Source organism: Podarcis raffonei, chromosome 15 (genome assembly GCF_027172205.1).
Source record: "Podarcis raffonei isolate rPodRaf1 chromosome 15, rPodRaf1.pri, whole genome shotgun sequence".
NCBI lineage: Eukaryota > Metazoa > Chordata > Lepidosauria > Squamata > Lacertidae > Podarcis > Podarcis raffonei.
In genome coordinates, this window is record NC_070616.1 from 42,535,426 (window position 1) to 42,557,639 (window position 22,214).

At 44.5% G+C, this 22,214-nt stretch overlaps 2 protein-coding genes across 4 annotated transcripts in view; one reads left to right on the forward strand and one right to left on the reverse strand.

Annotated features, from left to right (window-relative positions):
• LOC128402596 (tumor necrosis factor receptor superfamily member 10B-like) overlaps positions 1-6,269 on the forward strand; it is a 29,900-nt gene extending 23,631 nt beyond the window's left edge. Inside the window, exon 10 of the mRNA XM_053366840.1 lies at positions 1,685-6,269. Coding sequence (XP_053222815.1) covers positions 1,685-1,977 — 293 coding nt within the window. The 3' untranslated portion in view covers positions 1,978-6,269. The remainder of the gene's footprint in view (positions 1-1,684) is intronic.
• Positions 6,270-8,760: 2,491 nt separating this feature from the next.
• The window catches only part of RHOBTB2 (Rho related BTB domain containing 2), a 29,872-nt gene continuing 16,418 nt past the window's right edge, over positions 8,761-22,214 (reverse strand). For all 3 annotated transcript variants that reach the window (XM_053366812.1, XM_053366813.1, XM_053366814.1), the window contains exons 2-10: positions 20,885-21,086; positions 19,778-19,881; positions 18,093-18,278; positions 16,045-17,057; positions 14,172-14,290; positions 12,384-12,534; positions 11,217-11,305; positions 10,507-10,612; positions 8,761-10,030 (exon numbers count right to left, since the gene is read on the reverse strand). In XM_053366812.1, coding sequence (XP_053222787.1) covers positions 9,798-10,030; positions 10,507-10,612; positions 11,217-11,305; positions 12,384-12,534; positions 14,172-14,290; positions 16,045-17,057; positions 18,093-18,278; positions 19,778-19,881; positions 20,885-21,086 — 2,203 coding nt within the window. In that variant the 3' untranslated portion in view covers positions 8,761-9,797. The remainder of the gene's footprint in view (positions 10,031-10,506; positions 10,613-11,216; positions 11,306-12,383; positions 12,535-14,171; positions 14,291-16,044; positions 17,058-18,092; positions 18,279-19,777; positions 19,882-20,884; positions 21,087-22,214) is intronic.

The following is a 22,214-nucleotide window of genomic DNA, read 5'->3' on the forward strand; positions in this document are numbered from 1 at the left end:
TATACTGGGGCAAGAAAAGTGTGCAGGACATTGTATGCAGTGAATTTTCTTTTGCAACCAGTCTTTTGGACCTTAATTTGGAGGGGGTTTTTTAAAAATAATTTTTATTAAATTTCCATTTAACAAACCAATCATATCACATTAAATCCAAATTATACCAATACACAATGAATTCCAAATGTTTAGCCGAATTTTAAATTTTTTTGTTGGGGGTACCCATGTTTCGAGTTCAGAAAGGGTCCAATCATCTCATATTTCTGCTGCTTTGATGTTCACAAGTCCCATCTTCCCATCTTCGTTGTTATCCTTTTTCTTCTTAATAACCTCCGAGTATTTCCACAGGCAAGTTGAATCAATCCTTATTTATGTTTCTGTGTGAACTTTATAATGCTCTCCCGTAATTCATCTCACGCTGATCCAAAAGTCCTGTTCCAGTGGCCGGCGCCATTTTCGACAATTCCAATGAAATACAGTCTAGGCGCCTGCTCCTTAATTTTCCCAGACCAGTTGCACCATATATCAGTCTTTCCAGAGGAGTTTTTGCCCATTCAGATCTATAATCCACACATGAAAGCAAAACGGTGGCTCACCTCCCCCTTTGACTGTAAATCTCGCAACAAAGTCTGTCTCATAATGGCGGATCCCAGTAATAACTGTGCAACAGAAAAGCCTTTCTCTTTCCAGATCTTCCACAAAACAAAGCCTTTAGTTGATATTTTTGTTTCCACACAGTTTATTTTCCAACCTCACTTGCTATCAATCAATCATGTGACGGTTCTTCTAGGGGAGGAGTTGTTAGGTAAACATATTGAAAAAGAAAGAAGTCCCCCCCCTTGCATTCCGTTTCAACATACCGACATAGCTGTGATTCTTTGCTGTAGTCTTCTGTTCAATCCATCCCATCACTCTTGACTTCTCAGAGGTAAATTTGATTAGCAGATAAAACACCCTTCGCTCGAAACATGTGCATTTACTTTTTAATCCAATTATTGTACCTTAAGCAATGCAACTAGGTCGCACTCGGAAGTAGCGTCCGGGAGATCCAGAATCTCACTTGAGGGCTTTTCGTCCAGTGCCCTCACCCCCTCCTTCTTTCGAACTCGGGGTGATTTATTGGCAACTGCGGACGAGGCAGCGTCTCCCTATCCACTGGGGAGATCCAGGGAGGCTGATTTACTCCCATCGTCAGCCTCTTAATTACCTCGTGTGAGCCGGAGAGATGGTATTGTCAGCCATCTTCCAAGGCGCCCCTAGCGGCCCCCCTAATTTGGAGGGTATTTAAGTGTGTATGTGGCCTTCTCTTCTGCTCATCATGTGGGTTCAGTTGGATCTGTGTGTGCATGCGCGCGCACACACACACAGTAAAGTTGTTTGTAGTTTACTCCTTTTATCATTGATTCTAATGTCCCCCCCATAAGGTGCATTGAGTCGCTTTTGACTAATAAGTGATGGTGATGATGCTAGATTCCAGCTCATCTTCTGAAATTCACAAGTCATTACATGCACATTTCCAATTTACCTTCCCAGAACTAATAAGGGTTAAGCAACTTGTGTTTTTATTCCATTGTTACCTTAAAGGAGAAGCCCACAGGGAAACTAAACTTTGAGCTTGGTGCCAAAGCATCCTGTCTTTTGTCTCACTCCTGCAGACACAAAGCTCCTAATTTTGCTCCTTTCCTTCCAGCTCTGCGCCTGTCTTTCGACATCTTTATTAAAGAGGTTCCCTTGAGGGACTGGAAGAGATTCATGAGGGCCCTTGGATTGCTGGATAACGATATGGATGCTATTGCTTTGATGCATGTCGGAGATATGAAAGAGCAGCAGTTCCAGATGCTACGGACCTGGCACGACATGAATGGGAAGGGGGCGTCTTTGGGCTCTTTGCTGGAGGCGCTCTGTAACATGGACCTCAAAGGCATTGAGGATAAAATAAGAGCTGCCCTGATTACCCAGGGCCTGTATGTCCTTGAAGAGTGACTTCGATAGTCATGCGAAGCTTCCTCCGTGCAAGCTGTTCTTGTGAAGCCTCTCTAAAAACAGTTGGCTTAGGGTTTTCGGCCTGGAGGAGAGTGTTATTCTTCTTTAAAGCTATATACAGTTTACTTGTGAAAAGACTCTGGGTGGGAGTTGATCATGGTGTGGATTTGCCAAGCGTGCCTTCCTCTTAGCACGTTTCTCCCTTGTGTCCTGAGTTCAAGTGTCTTCAAAGCCCATGACACCTTTGGTAAAGGCTGTTCTCCAAATGGAGCACTCGCAGACCAGTGTTTATACTACATTTTTTAGATTTGCCTTGAGACAGTCTTTAAACCTCTTTGGTTGACCACCAGCATTACACTTCCCATTTTTAAGTTCGGAATAGAGTAGTTGCTTTGGAAGACGATCAGGCATCCGCACAACATGACCAGTCCAACAAAGCTGATGTTGAAGAATCATTGCTTTGATACTCATGATCTTTGTTTCTTCCAGTACACTGATATTGGTTCGCCTGTCTTCCCAAGTGATGTGTAAAAATTTTCGGAGACACCGTCGATAGAACCTTTCGAGGAGTCGGAGATGGCGTTTATAAGTGGTCCATGTTTCACAAGCATACAGTAAAGTTGGAAGTACAATAGTTTTGTAAACAGGCATTTTGGTTTTCCTGCAAATTTCCCAGTCCTCAAACACTCTGCACTTCAGTTGGGAGAAAGCCGCACTTGTAGAGCTCAGGCAATGCTGGATTTCGGCCTCAAAGTTGGCCCTTGTGGAAAGATAACTGCCCAGGTAGAAGTCTGAGAACCAGCATGAGGCTGCCTTTGCGGCTCCCCTACTTCGTCAGCCATGCAGTGTTTCCACCTGAGGGGAAAGTGTGTGTGTGTTTTTAGAGAGGGACAAGGGATGAATTGCTCTTGATGATCATGGGTGTTGACAAGCTCATGGATCCAGGTGCTTGCCACCAAACTACATTGTTATCTTACTTGGTGCACAGGCTGCAGTGTAAAACATCCTGCCAAACTGAGCCTCTTCAATGAACATTGTGGCTCCCATTTCTTTTTATTATAAAATGGGTACCCAGTATGCCTTTTGTATTTGCTGTGAATTGGGGGGGGGGGTGTTCTGGTGCTGCTAAAGTCTACTTTGACCAATGTCTTCAGGAGGTGTGGATGTAAAATGTTGTTTGCCATCAAATCTCATTGCTACATGTCTGAAAGACTTTCCCCCCAAGAATATGAACAATTCTCCATCTTGAAACAATGCCAGCCCCGGTATAAACATTTAGCAAATTGCAGAATCCAGCTTTTCTGGGCACAGAATTCTCATTTCTGTTGTGCAGATTGAGTACTTCCACAAACATTTTCCAAAGGGGTAGCTGTTGCAGCAAAAATGTGTCTTGTGGTGCATTAAAAGCTAACAAATGTTATAGCTTACGGCTCTGTGGACTATAATTCATGGTTCATCTGATGAAGTGGGCTGCAATACACTGAAGCTTATGCAGAATTATTCTGCTTCCCCCCAGAAAGTTGGTTTTGCTACTCATGGGAGAGGACAATGATCTATGGGTGATATCTATTGCTCGTTCCACTTAGAGAAGACCTACTGAAATTAATGGGTATGGCTAACTGAGATTCATTAATTTCAATGGGTTTAGGACCTAGCTGAATACAACCTTATGTCCCCTCAACACATTGCATCAATGCCTCATCTGCACTATACATTTAAAATTGTATCATACCATTTCAACCAGCCATGACTTCCCACACAGAATCCTGGGAACTATACTTTGTTAAGGATGCTGAGAATTGTTAGGTGACCCCTATTCTGCCCACAGCTACTGTACTCAGAGTGGTTTAACAATCATTCTCTGTTCCCAGGAATTGTATCTTTGTGAGGGGAATAGCACCCTTAGCAAACTACAGTTCCCAGGATTCTTAGGGGAAGCCATGACTCTTTAAAGTGGTATGATACTGCTTTAAATGTACAGTGAAGATGGGGCTTTATTAGCAATCCTTGTGGCTTCTGGGACCGCCACTTCTGGCTCCACATTCAAGCAGATTTCTGCAACTGCAAGAACAAGAAACGTTCTTCAAAGCCTCGGGAAATTTGATTCTGTAACCAGTACTTTAGTTCAAGACTTTCCTGGAAGTCCATAGGAATCACAATCTGCACTCAGCCTTACCAATAAGGCAAGCTAGTCTTTTTAGAAGCCATTGTTTTTTATACACTTTGGAGGTATCCAGGAACCTCTTTTGTTTGGTATCAAATGATTTTTCTGCCTCCAGTTTACTACGTAACAATGGTTTGTGTTAAATAGTGCCTTTGTGCAGACACAGTCCCTGTACAAGGTGTGAAGCATTTTTGGGTAAATTGTTAATGTATTTATACTTTTTAAATATTTGTTGTGTGTTAAACATTCGTGTGGCTGTTTTTTGTTTTTGTTTTGTTTTGTTTTACGTTAGGAGGACAGGTTGCTTTTCTGGACCTGAAGTTCCTCCTGTGGTCATTCTTGCAGTCACCTGCACTGGGTGCTGCACCTTTGCAGCTCATTGTCCAGCTGGAATCTTAGAGTAGCGCAGGGAGCCTTTTACAGTCCATGGGCTGCATGCCTTCATGGCTAACCTGGGAGTCACTTTCTAGTGATGGGCAGGGCCCGAGAGAAAAAGTGGACACAACTTGTCTTATCTATAAAAGGAAACATTCCAGCCATGCAAAAAACCCAGGGTTTCTAATATTCTCAATCTCCCAGTGCTCACCTCTATCGGGTGGGCCCCACAACTTCCCTTGCGGGTGTGTGTGGGGAAGCTATTAAACTTTATCCAGATTTGCACACCACAAAACTGGCTATCTATTAACAGCTATAATGAGATAATCAAGTGCTGCATTATTGATGTGGCATTGGTCACAGCTGCTGAGAAAATCAGGCACATGTTTTGTTAATGATTTTGAGCAAGTTATGTGTGCAGTAAATACAATGACTGTGGTTTTTATTTGTGAATGCTGCCACAGTTTTCTTTTGTAAATTATTGATTTGTGGCATGAATGGATGTGAGGTTTGCCAAGGCCTGTGGCTATTAGCTAATAAAATGTATTATACTTCACGAGTCAACATGCCATAATCGGTCCACTCACATGTGAACAACTATTTAGAAAAGGGGAGGGACACCTTTGACCTCCAGATGGTGTTATATTATAATTCCCAGAATCCCTGATCATTGACCATGCTGGCTGGGGCTGATGGCAGCTGGAGTCCACTAATCACATCTGGAAAGCAACAGGTTCTCCCCAGACTATGATGCTGATTCTGTTCCTGTGGGCTCTGCCCATCTGCTTTCTCATCCCCACCTGCTTCCAGCTGTAGAAAGTTATGAATAAGGCAGAACCCTGTATGTGTTACCGTTGAAGGAAAGCTAGATACTGAGTAGCTGTAAGTCGATGTCTGTTTTTTATAGTAGGTTGAACACTATGATACCTCATTTTTTAGTTTTCCGTTCTCTCACTTTGCCTTGATATCTTGACACACTAGAGAGCCAGTGTGATGTATTAGTGTTGTAACCTCTGCCTAACCTGCTTTTTGCAGGTTATTGTTTTGAGGTGTGTGTGTGCGCAAAATGAACTTACTTGCTCCTGGAAGTAAGGAACTAGTTATGCATTAACTCAATTGGTCCAAAATGGCCCAGTAATGATCTGTGCCAGTTCCTATGAAGGTATTGTGACTGGCTTCTTCTGCAGTATTACACACTTTAAACAGTCATAGCTTCCCCAAAAGAATCCTGGAAACTATAAGGGTGCTGAGTTGTTAGAGCTGCAATTCTCAGTTTCCTGGGAAGAGGAATTGATTGTTACAGCACTCTAGGTGCTAGATCTCTTCAGCAGTATATTGTTCCAGGTTTCCAAATCTCAAAGGGGGTGTCACAGACTGGAATGGTTGGGGTACAGGAAAAAGGAAGAACAGAAATGATAGAATCTGAGAACCTTCCCTGCAACAAAAGACTGAAATGTCAGCTGCTTTTTAATTTCGGGCCAGATGACAAAAGAGGCGCATGATTAAAGATTGTCCCTGTACATTTCGTAAACTACTTTGAGGTTTTATTACAAGCAAGCAGTATATAAATTTTGTGAAAAACAAAATAATGTGCAAAAAGTGGAATGAGGCTCTTCCCTCCCCACTCCTGTATAGTAGAACTTTGACCATCAAGCAAAAATACCGTTGTACATCATGTTGATGGAATTTGCTTGCACAAGGACATGCTGCTCGCTTTGAGTATTGTTGTTGAATGCTTTTTCCAAGTGCTGTACAGACAAGGCTATCCTTGCCCTCGGGCTTTACAGTGAGATTAGACAAATTCATGGAGGAAGGTAAAAGTCACTTCCCGTCTTCAGTAGAAGTGTGGCAACAAATACCAGTTCCTGGAGACAACAGATACTGGCTGCTGCCTTTATCGTGCTCTGTGTCTGGGCCTTCCTGAAGTACAGTTGGCTCCTGGGGGGAACTTATGGGTTAAGTTAATTTCTGGCCTGATCCTGCAGTGCTACATTGTGTTCATTCTTCATGAAATCCTATGGACCTGTCTGGGCTAACCCAGTTTGAGAGGCATGCTGTAATTTATGGGAGAGGGCATGTCCCCCCCGTAACTTTTGCAAGAGAGGAGACAGCATAGCTGAATTTTATACTTTCTCTGCTGTCTTCTCTCTAGACCTTTTGTGGAACCACAAGTGCTGGAAACCTAAACTGTTCAGATCCATTTTAAAAAAACATTCCAATTTATTATGGAATAATAAACATGTATTTGCATACTGTTTTGAATAGTGCCTCCAGGAGTGTCTCTGGAACAGGTACATTGCTATGTGGGCTGGGTTTTTGATAAAGGTGCTGGATTAAGTGACCTTTGGAGACAGATCCCATCTTAAATGCTAAGCAATGTGCCAGTCTCTAGCTGGTCTCCTGCTTGCCCCCTGATGACAAGAAGACTTGTTGACCAACCAGAATGAGACCTTTTAACTTGCCAGTTTTGGCAAGGACAGACTGCTTGTACACTTACTTGTAATGCAGAGTCTCCCTTGAACATTGAGATACTGGAGCGAATGTTGGTGTGCACAATCAGGTCACCATTCTGTTTCAAGGGTACCAGATAACAATGTAATCACATCTTAATGGTATGGTGTATCCTTTCACCATTGAGATCATAATGAAACTTGATACAATTGTCTATATCATAATTCTTGATTCATCAAACTTTGACCCCCGGATCCATTTTTCCCCAAGGGGTAGCAGTAAGTGTGAATTAGCTATAGTGCAATTCCTGAAACAGAATAAGCTTTAGTAGCTTATCTTGTTGAATGCTCTCTTGCTGCTGAGATTTCTGTGTGCAGTGCCTCCATATTTTTGGACAACTGGCTAAGGAAAAATACTCTTAAGTACTGTAGATCCTACTGCATTTAATGCCACCTGTTCTTAGGTAAGTGGGATTAGCATAGTCCCTTGGCCTGTTTGAACTACCTGACTGCAGCAGCTGATGGGAAGGAGTGAATTATGGCAAATATGCAGAAAGCGTCTATGCAGAAGTGTGCTATGGTTCTTTTGCACATAGCACTGTTTTGGAAAAGCATGTATTAAGGGGAAGAAGGGACATTATTGCAGAAGCATTTGAAAGTGTTTGGTATATAGCTACTTTGCTGAGTGTGGCTTAAGCATGCACAGACTGGAAACTAGCATCCTTCCAGCAGGTCAAGCATGTGCAAGTGCGTGACCCATCTTATCCACCCAACTTGGGTAAGGCAGAGAGACAGAGACTGGTTAAGCTTTAATGAACAGGTGAGTCCTTTGATCTGGGTTTAGCTGTTCCAAATGCAACACTATGCCATACTTACCTATGGGTTAGTGGGACAAGCAGAATATGCTTGATAAATTATGTAGCCTGTTTGGCAAAAATTACTTGAAGTTTGTATTTATTTCTAGATATGGTATATTAACGTCTTTATATTCAGGTGTTGTTTTTAGTGATTTTATACTTTTGATACTACAGATTGAAAAAGCCAAGTTTGATATGTGAATATATAAAATAACTTTTAGTGCTTTGCTTTGCCCTTTCCATTTCTTACTGTTGGAAGTCAAAAACAACTTATTTGAAGGCAGAAGCTTTTTACCTTGTTTATGAAGCTATGTAAAGTGTCTGGACTGGAGCTGTACAAAGCAATTAAACGATTTTTTAAAATGGTATACATTGTCTTGGAGTTTGTACACATATTCTCAAGGTAGGTTTCATGTACGCCTAGGCTTGGGTCTCAGGTGACACTCTGAAGGCAGCAACTAGGGGTAGTGGGGCTGAGCCAGACCTAGGTGGGAGACTGCTGGGAATAGCATGGGAGAAAAGCAGGAGTCTCAAAGACATGGTGGATCAATGATATGAAATATTTTCAAACTTCCTTTTACAATTTAAGTAAAGCTTGTCAACTGTCAGGAGTTTGTAACAGTTTTGGTAGTGAATCAGTAGAGCCCATACTATTCAGCTAGGTCTTTGTCTACTTTTGGGGGTGGGATGGGACCTCGGGGCCAAGTGTGGCTTTCCAACTGTCCCTTGGGTCTGCCCCCAGACACACACCCTCCTCGAAAGTTTTCACCCAGCTGGAATGTCCTTGAATTTTGGTCATGCCTCTTCCCTGCCTGGACGGAGGACCAGGCTACTGTACAATGATAGAATTTACATAGATCGCTCCACCCACTTTCACAACACCTTCCCAGAAAGGAGCATGATCCTTCACTCCAAATCAGAGATGGAGGCCACAATCATCTTTTCAAAATACCATTTATTACAACACAACCTTGCACACTAAAATCCAAGTTGGTGTATTGGTTTGCTTCATTAAAAACAGTGTCAACTGCTGGAGTTTCCAATTCTTTCAGAAGCAGCACATTCCCAAACATGGCCAGCACAGGCCAGGATGGAAGAGACTCCCTCGCCAACTTTCTTAACCTGCTCTCATTGGGCTAGCCAACCTGGTAACTTGTAGTGTGCAAGCAACGAGAGAAAGAAAGAAAACAGCATCTTTCCAGCCACAGCAGGCATGTTCTGTGTTCTAGGACTTTTTTCCTGTTGCAATTCAGTCTCAGTGCAGAACTGAAGCATCTGTTGACCTATGCCTCCTCTAGCAGGGCCTGCCTCTCATGCGGAGGGTCCACAGCTCTTTGATGCTCCCAGGATCTGTGCCTTGCTGCTAGCAAACATCCTAGAGCTAGGCCCCAGGGGTGGACGTGCAACAGAAAAATGATCACCTTGCCATGAAAAGCCCCCCCAAAAAATTCTGGGGCACAGCGCCTGTCTTCAGCAGCTTGAAATGGTGCAGAGGGGTGGACAGTGTGAGGCACCCAATTATTTCTTTTTTGCAAAGGTGCGGGAACCCTCATTAAATCAATGAAGAACTGCTGCATTTTCCTTGTAGCAGATTTTCAAAGTAAACCTCTTGCATTCCTGTAAACATGAGGTGTGTCCTGTTAGATGAGTGAGCCCCCTTCTAAAGAAATCTGGCTCGCCTGCCATTCCACCCGGGCAACCTCCAACGGCTGTGCGCCAACACTGGCTGAGGCAAGGACTGGGACCCTATGGAGAGAGCTCTGGGTGAAGATGTAGGATGCTCCAGACCCTGAGCTCCACCTGCACAGGTTCTTGCTAACCTCCCAGGGACATTCATGCTTGTTTTCTCCACTGAGGGTTTTAGCTGCTGGTGTCCTCTCTAAGCCTGTCAAGCCAGATGTTGGTCAGGGTGGCAGGCCCCCTTCTCTCAAGAGAGACAGAGGAGTGTGTGTGTGTGTAGGGGCAGTGCATCTCTCAGACCACAGCAGAAGAGGAGGAGGAAGATGAAGATGAAGCTGTGGCTGCTGATGAGGAAGGTGACTGGGCAGGAGAGGAGGCATTCCAGAAGAGCCACCTCCTCTTAGGCTGCCGTTTCTGATGGAGGTAGTCTTCCTTCTCACGCTCCTTCCTGGCCCTCTGATAGTGGTCCTCCTCCTTCAGATACCAAACGGGGGGCCACCGATGCTTCTCAAAATAGTCCTGGTTCTCTGCAATGGGAGGAAGGAAGGAACTTTAAAAGCCTGCTATTACAGTTAAAAAAGAAAAGTCAGAATTGCAAACATGCAGCTGAAGTTTGTGGGAAAAGCAATCTGTGGAGATGTGGATGGTTTGCAAAGCTCTGAACTGTCAATGTGCAATTTATTTGCAGCAAAACTAGATGGCATCAGCCATTGACCTGAAAGGGTTAGAACAGCTTTCAGTGGAAGAGAGGCGCAGACAGGAGCCAACCCTGAGGATCAGCAACTGCAGTGAGGAATCCTACTAGAAGGAATGGGATGGGAACAGGCCTCATGTGTTCTAAACCATTTTTAAGGGTTTTGCTGAGATTACAAGGGTTACAAATTGGCTCTAAGATGAAACTGATACTCTTGTGCATGTTTAAGAAACGGCTATAAAAATCTTATTTGTTGCTTTTCTTCATGGACACCTAAGGCAATGCACAACTCAATTCTTCCATGCTGACCTGCTGACATTGCTTTCATCTCTCGAGGAAATTTGCGGCAGATGTTGTTGTAGTTGGTGCAGATATGATGGAGGCACCAGTCGGCTAGCTGGTAGGCACCATGGAACTGTGCGAGGGGGGAAACAAGATATGGACATGAGTCACAGCACAACACCACACGGTAAGTACTGCTGAGGAAATGATTGGGGCTACCAAGAGCGCAATTCTGTACAGAATGGGCAGGGAACCTTCAGCATATGGGCCAATCTTGGCCCACCAGAGGTCCAGCTTGACCCACAAGGGCATTTCCCCCAAAACACACCTACCACTGGTAACGTCTGCTGATGGGCAGAAGGGCAGGATTTAATCTTGCATTGGCAGTGGAATTGAATCCCTCCTCATCAGTTGATCTCACTTCTTTCCTTGGTGGGAGGTGGGTGCGTGGGGGGACTCCCACACCTGCCACTGCTGCTCCTACCCTCTTGCTTAAAGCTGAGCTGCTGCAAAGAGCAAACACTCTTTGAAGCAGGTGAGCAGGGGGGTGGGGGACCCTGCCCACCTGTCAGTCATGCGACGTGTAACTGACAGGTGAGTCCCTGGTAGCAACCTGCCAGATTTGGCCCCTTGAGCCAAATGCTGTACAAGTTGACTGGGAAGCAAGTCTCAGAGTTCAATGTGACTGACCTCAAGGGATCACTACGGATTCACTATGACCACGCCGTTTATTATACCTGAGCCAGCTCCAGGAACACAAGGACATCACCATCAATATCCACTAACATCTGAGTTGCTTCCATCAGACCAGACACCGTGAACTGTTCTGTAAAAACACACACATACAATAAGGTCAGAGCGCATCAATGTGACCTCCTGACTAATAGGGCAGAATAGGTAAAGACCAATCTTTTTCTTTCAGTTTTTAAGCAAGGAAGAAACTGGATTCTAAGTTTTCTAACACAGCTGTGGGCTTATTGCTGTGGAGTTTGTTTGTTTGTTTTTAAATTACCCAGTTTGAAAAGAAATCCATATTCACTTTGTATTTGTTGAGACAAAACTGAATCCTGTTCTAACAAGCACATGGGCCTGCTTTTCTACATGAAATTTTTTTCTACATAAAATAAAATAGGCAACTCCAGAGGAAAGCAATCTTCTGGACAGTAGTGAATTGCTTATGTATTTGGTGCCACAGCATGTCAATAAATGCTAAGTGGGTTTGGACTCACTCTTGACACGCTCCACAACAACATCATCAGAGCTCAGCATCTGCAGCCCACTGCACTCCACTGAAGAAGACACAGGCCCCTTCAGGGTCAGGTAGGGCCTGCCATTTTTTTTAATGTTTTTGTTTTTGTTTTAAACCTTGCAAGTAAAAATTGAGCTTCTCAATCAAGGGGAGAGGTTCTAGGTCAGCCCACTCGTTTAAAAAGGAAACTTTTTAAACTTTGGAGCATTCACAAATGTGATACACCACCTCCTCTCTCAAGCAGAACAGTTCATTCTGCCAGCTCAGCCTCTCCTCATTCTGGGGCCTGAGAGGACAGAAGAGGGGCACAGTGTGCCACCTGCTGGCCAGACCAAGACAAGCAATGGGCCAGCCAGAAAGTCACACCCTTGTTGTCTATCTCCAAGTAAGCCTGCTTTGAACACTGAAAACTATATGGCTTGCCTCAAACCCTATAATCCCATCAGTGCCTTCAGGGAAGGTTCTCCATATCATACAATGACACCTAACGACATCACCCCTTCCTAAGCTAACGTCACTCCAAAAGGTGAGGAGAAGGATCAAAGCACAGTACTTTCACGCTGTTAAGCAGAAGGCACAAGCTCCCTCATTGCCCCATATTGTGCCTGATCACAGCGATGAAGTCAGAACTGTGCCTGCAGCTCTGCAGTATTACCTGTCAGTGCAACTAGGTGTGGCAGACACAGGCGGTTGGCAAGGATGATAAGCTTCATGTAATCAAGGTCTGATGTGGAACAAAACTGCCCCGTGTACAGGTACTCCAGCACTGCCCTCATGCAACTCTTGCTGGTGTAAGGTAAAACCACCTGTAAGAGCAAGGACATGCACACAAGAGGGGTTAAATTCACAAAATACTGAGATACAGAAAAACTGCATACTTGTGCTCATCCTTCGTCATACAACAACTCTTCACTTCTATTTACCCTTTTATTCAACCCATGTGATATTGCTTGAGCCCTATAAAAGCTTGCCCTGAGAATAGGCTACTGGGTTTTCCCCCTACTCACTGGAATGGATTGTTGTTGCTTTCACAATAGAGATAGGGAACCTGCAGCTTTCCAGGTGCCCCTGGACTACAACTCCCATCATACCAGCCCACTGGCAATGCTGACTGCAGCTGATATATTTTGAGCCCACAACATCTAGAGAGCTACAGATCCCTCATCTCTTCTCTGCAGGATCTTCTTATACTTTTAGGCCAGAATGGAGCCTGTCCAGAAGACACTCACATCACTCTGAAAGCAGCTACAGTCAGTTCCTACCATATCTTTTGCTTGGGCCCCAAGAGGGACAAGACATTGAAACTACAGAGATTGTGATCATTTTACTTCCTCAATAATATACAGCAGGGCACCAGGAAGTTGCATATTTTTCACACACATCAGCATACCTAGTAAGGTACTAGCTCCCTCTCTGCATCTGGTTTACAACGTTCAGATCCTGGTGAAAAAGATACATGGGCACCACCATTCCCAGGTTACAAAATTTATGTATTCTTGTAAATGGGTGTGAATTTGCCATATGAAAATGCAATAGGCAAATCAGGGTCCTAAAAGTCCCTTTGTATGTTGTTCCAAGGTTGACATAAAATAGGTAGTTTAGCACAGATTGGGTCTTTTGTCTGTCGTTTGCAAGGGTTTCAGAAGGGAAAGGACCTTTCCAAAGTGCTGACCACAGTGCTGTCCAAGGACATTTTCTTTCTGAAGTTGGAAAATTCAAGCAGTATTTCTCCTCCTCACTCATTAAAATGAGACATAATCTGCACAGCTTCCATTTATTTCCATGGAGCTTGTATAAAAGCACTTCTTGGTGGGTCCTGGCTGGCTCCCACTCTGCCACCTTTACTGGCACCTAAAATCTATTACTTGAAATGGCAACCTCATCATAGGGTTGGCTTTCAATACAATGCCCTCCTGCTAGAAAGCGTGCTCAAATTGTGGGAGAAAAGGTAGGAGGCCCTCAGTAAAAACTATAAGTCTTTATTCCTTTTAGCCAAACTTTGTCCCCAAAGCCTTCTAAAAACCACAAAAGGTCAGGGAGCTGGATACCCTATAATCTGAGCACTGCCCCCAGTCCATCCCTTATTACTGTATAAAACATATAGGATCTTCCCCTCCAAGCCCCACATAATGGCACTTGCCCTAAAACCCTTCCCTACCATCTCCCCTTTTCTTCTCTTGAGCCTGGATGCTGAGAGTACTGTGTAAAAAGCAAAAATCAGGCACTCTACTCCCTCCCAAACCCCAGGGATCTTAGCTCAGGAGCTGAAAGAAATGAAAACATTTGCTCATCAAAAGATCTGCTCAGGTATAGTGTGGACAAAAAACTGAAGTTGCACACAGTATGAAATGGAGTCCAAGTATTAGTTGGAGCTATGTCCAAGTTGAAAAACTAGAGAGATGATAATTCAGTCTGGAGCTTTTCATGCTCACGGTGGCCTCACCTCTTGGGTTGAGCTCTCCACAAACGGACCCCCAAACATAGCAGCCATCCAGTCACAACTGGAGATTAGCAAGGGCTTGTGGGCACTGATAGCACCATCATCCAGCATAAAGGTGACATCTGCAAACAAGTAAAGAAATATAAGCAAATGTTTTTATGTTTGTGGACTGTGCTTTACCACCACATAGTAACAGGGAGTTGTGGCCAACTTGAGTTTGGCCCAACCTAAGCTAGTCATGGCCATTAACATCAATGGATCTACTCTGAATAGGACTAGCACCGTATACAACTCAGAGAAAACTAATGAGATGCTAAGGGCTAGAAGATGTCACTTCCACAAGAACATATCCCCCCCCCCCGCAAATACTGAAGGAATAAAGTCACCTACAGCAATTTCCCCCATCTACAAAGTAATTGTGCAGATTAGCTTTGAGCTGTGAGTTTTGGGTTTCTATATCTATTTGATATTTTTCTGGGAGCTATTATTTGGGGCTACAATTACTAACATTCAATGAAATTTCCATATCATGCCCTAATTTAGCTATGCAGCAAAGCTCCTCTACAACCTCAATGACTAGGAAGTTGGGCCAAAGCTAGCCAAAACCAATAGCACAATCCTAAACACATTTACTAGGAAGTTATCACATGAAACCATAATGAGATATTTGAGTAAACATGTTGAGAATTGCTCTGTAAATATGATGCAAAGGCTTCTAAGGATTAAAAAGGCAATTCAGGCATCCCACAAACAGGAACTGGGTGAGACATAGGATAATGATGATATTTCACATAATCCAGAAATGGCCAGGACAGGAGAGAATGAATTCTCCTGGCCTTTGTGTTTATTCTACAGCAGAGGTGAGGAACCTGTGGCCCTCCAGATGTTGATGAACTACAGCTCCCATAATCCCTTATTAATGGTCATGCTGGTGAGAGTTGGAGCTCAACAACATCTGGAGGACTATTGGTCCCCCACCCCTGATCTACAGGATTAATCAGAAGGGATATTTCATTGAATGTTAGTGATTGTAGCCCCAAATAATAGCACCAGTAACAACCACCAGGCCTTCATAGCAACATAACTATATGGATGACAGGGGAATAGCAGGAAACTGGACAATGCAACAGAATTTTCTGCACTATGACTGGCAAGCAACAATACAATTAAATTGGCTCCTGCACAGGAAACAGCAAGAAGCCCTGAGTAATGGAACAGACAACCATCTGGTGGCAAAAGCAGCCTTCGTATTTATTCAGAAGAGCTATATGAGGGCCAGCTCATATATTCAGCAGAACCAAGGGCCAAAGCTTGTTCTAGACATTACCACTTTAAAGTGTGTGTGTATCTGCTCTCCAGTCTAAAAATAAAAAAGAGCTTGTGTTTATTCAAAACAGAGAAGAAAGACCTAATAACAATTTAATAATAATTTTAATAATACTAATAATGATTTAATTATTTATATTGGGTTTCCCCTAGTCATTTTCCCAACGTTTTTTTCTATTAAGTAGGATTCATTTAGATGGGTGAGCTTAGAAAAAGCTAATGCTATTCAAAAAACGAACCATCTTCTTTCTGACATACTATTTACCACATGCAAGGAGTTTGATTACATGGCAGAACACTAAAAAAATCCCCAACTTGGACATTCAGAAACATTTGAAGTAGTGCAATCAAAAATTCTACTAATTCATTCTTCCTAACGAAGGTGGCTCCTAAAGGGCTTCCATTGCAACACTTAAGCCAGGGGGAGAACAAGGTCCTGTCCCACCCTGTTACTTTAGCTCATTACCCAAATTCATCTGAGCCCCCCGCATCCTGGAAATCAAACGACATTGGTCCCAATAGCCATGTCCCACAGTGCTCTAGAGCGTACCAGAAAAAGTCCCCTTGGCCAGACACTCCTTAACCCGGTTGGTTCTCCTGACGTGGAAGGCTTTGGTGATCTCCTGGTTCATGAATGCCTCATTGTTCAGGATGTTGGCCACCATCATCCTGAGGTCAAAGACTTCTAGCAGCTCAGCAATGTGGGCAATATGCATCAGGTCCCTCTCGTTCTCGTCCAGCTCTCCTGTGTACAGATATTTGAGCACAGCCCTGAAGGGCCCCAGTTGAATGGAAGGGTCCATCTTCACCACCACCATAAGTCGGGGCTTGTATGTCATGGGGTCATCGGCCATCTCCTCCTGGATGCTGACAAAGGCACGGCTCCAAGAGGAGAGGATCCGCCCCCGTTTTAGCCCTCGTTCCCCATAGTTCTTGCCCCGCAATATCCCATCGCTGGTGGAGGCTCTAAGGCACGGTTTTTGCTGGCCAGAGCCAGCTTCCTCAGCACTCTCACAGATATCAAAACTAGCAGCTCTCAGGAGGAATTCCCGGCCATGGTGATGCCTCTCCTCCTGATGGAGGGTCCGCTCAGCAACACCAGCCCCGGTGCCGCTTCCTGTCATCCCCTGCTGGCTCTCCTCACTCAGGTCCATCAAGAACAAGTCGTAGAACTTAGAGGAGGAGGTGGAGAGGTAGATCTTATGCGCGTAGATTTTGATTCTCTCTTGCAACACCAGGATGACATCCGCACACAAGGGGTCCTCCAGCAGGTTGGCTGGACGCTCCTCATTGTTGGAAGGAGGGTCAGGAACAATGATGATGGGTGGGGGTGGCTTGGGGGGCAAGAAAGGGGCCTGGAGCAACGGCCTCTGGACATTACGCAGGTGAGACTTCCAGAACTGGAGATGCCGGCGGGAGATGAGAGCAGCTCGAATGGCATTGTCGAAGACATCCTTAATGCCAAATTGGGCTACTACGCTGGTCTCATAATAAGGGATCCCCAGCTCTTTGGCCACCTCTCGCCCCTTCTCTGGGGGGAGAATTTCATTTGGTTTGATCGGTCTGGAGAGAGAGGAAAAAACCAGGAAGGGGAAAACTAGTTTTACATCTGCTCAGCAATCCAAGGCAAATGACAGAGGTAAGTCAGCCTAAGGTAGAAAAGTGGCAATTCACAAGGAGAAAACTATCAGGTGTGGATCCTCATTATTTGGCTGTACCTGCCTTTGCCCCTACTGCCTTTCCTCTCTTATTTTTGCAGTTTGTTTTCTACTCTCCATACGCTCAGAATGTGTCCCATGGCCCTAGCCAAGGGAGCTTTCTGCCTGGTACCAGAGTTAAATTGGAAGCATGAGAAGTATTATTAAAAAACAACAATCCAGATGTGGGGCCATCCAGGGAACAGTCTGCACTAGTTGCCCAATTGTCCCTGCCCACAATGTAGATGGAGCAGGAACCTGCAGAAACTGAAGACTTGTACACTAGAAGGTTCGAAACACACTAAATCCCTGCACATACTGCCTTTCTCCTTCAACCAAGGACTATTATTCAATTTGCTTGTTCTGCTTAACTACAGTGGTCACTGGTGTCCATTGGGACTGTTAGGGCAGAATACAGGGAGGCCAATGACAGATGGAACCGATTCTAGTTTTGTGCCCACCCTCTTCCCTGCTGTGCTCTACAAGTGCAACAAGAAGACTGAGGAGGAGGAACTGACAAGCAGCGTCACCCCCTAGACTAAGTAAGAAGGCAGCCTGGCTGGCTGAGGTTGGTGGGGCAGGATCCCATTTGCCCTAAAGGACCAGCTTCCATGGCCTCACTAGCGATGGCCAACCTTTCTGACAATGATGCCACAAGTCAAATCTAAATCTAGCATCCCCACCTTTGTCTTCCATGTTACTGAGCCAGGGAGCAAGTAACAGTGTAGCACTGGAGGACAGACCTGACATTGTGCCATAGGCAAGTGCATGAGTCTTTGTGCTCTAGCCCGGGAATGTCACAAACTCCCTGTCCTGTCGTCTATGAAATGTGGCACCTGTGATGCCCAACCACAGTTTAGCTTCCCCAGCCCGCCAAAGCCGTCCTCGGGTTATTTCCTACCTGGCTAAAGGTCGCCTAGCTCGATTTACTGCTTCCAGATCGGCATAGCGAAGGTCAAGCTGGCAGCCTACAAGGATGACAGGAGCTCGGGGGCAGAAGTGCTTGATCTCTGGGTACCACATGGTCTTCACATGGTGTAACGAGTTGGGATTAGCAATGGAGAAGCATAATACTACAACGTCAGATCTGTGGACAGAGAAGAGGCAAGAGCTAGGTATCACGTTGGTCTCTGCAAGCCCTCTCTTGACATTAGTCAGCACCTCTTGGTGCAAACATGCACCCTGCAGGATGACACCCAGTCCCTCCAGGTGCAATGCACACACCAATTTCCCCCAAGGTTTTGGTGCAAATCCACTGCTGTCCTTGCAAGTGTTTGTCCGTGTGTGTGTGTGTGTGTGTGTGTGTGTGTATTGTGTGTGTAACGGGTCTATGTGTACCCTGTGCTCATTGTTACCACTACCACCATAGTGGTACATTGCCCCCCCATGGAGAATTCTATTTGTTCTCATAGGAGTGTGTGGCAAGCATTAATTTAAGTATCAGCAAATTAAGGGAGGAACCTGGGGGGAACATTGGGGCAAAGGCTAAAGCTGCTTCCTGTCCCAACAGCCCCCCGTGTTTATGGAAAGGGGTTGTCTGAAAAATGTGCCTGGTCCTATTTGCATAGCCCCCACCCCTTCATCTGCATATGTCCACTTGGGTTTCATTTCTTGGTTAAATGCTCCATGATAGCAAAACCCTAAGAGTGGGCTTTTATGTATATTTTAGGCTCAGTAACCACCCATCTTCCACTTGTTCCATCTGAGATGCCTGCTATTACATATCAACGCATAGTGTGTATTTTGAGGAAGGGCTAGTATATTCCTAGGACATTCCACTCCCCACCAGTGGAGTATAATATGAAATCACCTGTTATATCAATCTAGCCTCATATTAAGATCTTCCTCCAACACCTTGTTCCAGGTCCCCTAACTGCCTGGAATCCAGGGTGTGGTTTCTTGAGACAGGGCCTTTTTAAAATTTGCACCAAATCCTTGGGAACTCTTTTCCTAGGGAGGTTCAGTCTGCTCTGTCATTTCTAACTTGCAACACTTTACAAAGGCAACTTGACATTTGCTCTGAAGGCCTTTGTGTGATTACAATTCTTTTTATCTCTAAGTAGAGTTGAGACTATTAGCTTGGCTGAGCTCTCTACTGCTTAGCATTGGTGTTCCTGTTGATGGATTAGGTTTGAGTTTCAGTTGTTTAGATTATTGTTTTAATTTTGTGTAATGGATTTCAATCATCTTGTTGCTCACTTTACATATCCATCAGGTCAGAGATCAGGCCTGGCTTCCCCTTTTGTTTCTCTTCCAAGTTACATATCCCATCTCCACCCTGAAGGATTCTGTCAGTGATTGCCAGGTCTTTAAAGCATAAGTGAGGGGTGGGAGCAGGTTTTGTCTCACCACAAGAAGCACAAAGCTTTTCTCACAGCAATGAAAGACAACCGTATAGGGGGTCCCATGAAGGACACCCCTCCAGGAGAGGCAAAACTGGCTCCTTTGCAGGACACAACCATCCTGCAAGATAGACCAGACTGAGAAATGTTTGCTTGCACTTGACCACCCAGTGAGCTTCTAAGCCAAGACTGAATGTCTGCTCCATGTTCATCATTAGCACTGCACCAGATAATCAATATTGACCTTCCATAAGCAAAGCGCCTGTCCTTGTGATGGTCTCCAAAGGTATCCCAAAGCCTCAAGGACACACTAACATCATCTACCACATCTCGAGAGCGCTCCAATACCTGAGAGAAGGCAAAAAGATTACATACTTCAAATGAATAGAAAGGACTAGGAGGACTGCAATGCCCAGTAGCTTTTCAGTCTGATAATCAGTGATGCAGGATTTCAGGAAAGGGCTGAATATTTTTTTCTCCACATTTCACCCCCCTCCCCAGAAATCTTTTCAATTATTTAATTTGATTGGGAGCACAATCTCAAAAGCTTTCCCCACTCCACCCATCAGAAGTATCTGAATGGAAGATTTGATTAGGGCAAAATAAATTTAATATACCTAATTTAGGCTGCAATACTACATTCACTTACCTGGGAGTAAGCTTACTAAAAGCAATGAGACTTACTTCTAAGTAGGCTTGCACTCTCACAGTATGGACACAACTATTCAATCACATGCCCTTCCCTTACATTGTTTAAATTTCAGATGGGAAAAATGAAGGCTTACTAATTTTAGCATGTCAAAAATGAGATATCCATTTCTGTTTATACACACACACACACACACACACACACACACAAGCTCTGTATGGACAGAAATGGGGGGGACTCAACTTTGAAGCTGCCCAATTTGATTAGCACTGTATTAATTACTTGAGTCAATTCATTTTACTATTATTGTTATTATTTTCAAAATGGAAACTTCCTCACAGAAAAACAGAGCAGGGAAAAATGTTTTGCCCAGAATTACTGTTGATCACTGGAGGGAATCTGATTCTCCTCAAACCCAGGATTAACCAGATTAAAGTGAGGAGGTGGGGAAGGGTCGTGGCTCAACAGTAGAACATCTGCTTTGCAAGCAGAAAATTCAATGTTCCATCCCTGGCATCTCTAGGGGGGTTGGGAGAAACCCTGGAGAGCCACGGCCAGTCATTGTAGACAATACTGGGCTAGGGGGATTGTTGGTCTGACTCAGGATAAAGCAGTTGCTTGTGTCACTTATAAGCCCAGGTACTGATTTTCCACCAATGAGATTTCCCAGGTGATTTATCCATTGACAAAGATACCACTCACCTCCTGGCAAACACGATACTGGTCAATGGCCCAGACTGTGGGCACATGGGTGGCAAGAAGCTGGTACTGAGTCAGTGTGGCATTACAAGCACGGGCACAAATGAGCCTGGTCTTGCCCACTGCGTTGTCCCCAACCACAACACACTTGATAGTTTCTACGTTTGGCCTTTCATAATCCATGTCAGAATCCATTAACTGGGACCTGTAGCAAGAAACACAGAAAAAACAGAACCAGACAAACAGTTTATTCATCTTGATTTGTTTGCACAGTCTAGGACGAGGTGGTACAACTTTGCAAATGGGGTATTACATCAAGCAATAGTTTTCCCACACTTTCTGGTGCATTTCCCTCTTACTTTCCTTATTGCATGATTTCTAATTCTGAAGAAAGCAGATTGGTTATGCCAGAGAAAATTGCAGGATTGGAAGTTCCTACCCCCAAAATAGCAACTGTCTGGAATTACCCCCAGACTCTGAAATACTTACGGTACATGGTTTGGGTTCTTTCTCCGGCCAGCTGCCCATGAGTTTAAAGTAAGGTAGGAAACTCTCCCAGGAATGCCATGTTACTGACTGTTACAGCACCCTACAACAAAGACTACCCAGCAGTAGCAGTCTTGCCAACTCACTGTTTCACAATGGGTTGCAGGGCTGTGCTTCGCTCTGTCCTCCCTTGCTCCGTACCAATTCATAAACAGAATAATTCCACACTGAGAAAACAGTGCAGCAAGAGCAGATTCCACAAATGGATGTAAAGTCCAAAACAAACAGCACCCTGGGAGGGAGGCAGCCTTCTGGATCAGGCCATCTAGTCTATCCTGTTCTCACAGTGGCCCACCAATATGTCTCGGGAAACCCTCAAGCAGGGTCTGGGCACAAGAGCCCTCTCCCCTTCTGGACTTCCTAGCAACTGGCATTCGGAAACATCACTGCCTCTGACTGCGTCATGTCTAGGAGCCATCGATAGCCTTATCCTCCAATCTTGCCATGGGCAAAATTTACTAAAGCAGAAACTGGAGTTCAGAGCAAAATAAAAATTTTAGTTTTTTTTATGTCGTCCAACCAACCAACACAAAACAAAAGCTTATAAATATGAAGTAACACAAGGAAACAATGAAAGAAATTAACTCAAACAAGTACAGTGGTAGCTCGCAAGACTAATGCCTCGTAAGACGAAAAACTCGCAAGACAAAAGAGTTTTTCGTTTTTTGAGTTGCTTCGCAAGACGAATTTCCCTATGGGCTTGCTTCGCAAGACGAAAACGTCTTGCAAGTTTGTTTCCTTTTTCTTTTCAATGCATTCCTATGGGAATCCGTGCTTCGCAAGACGA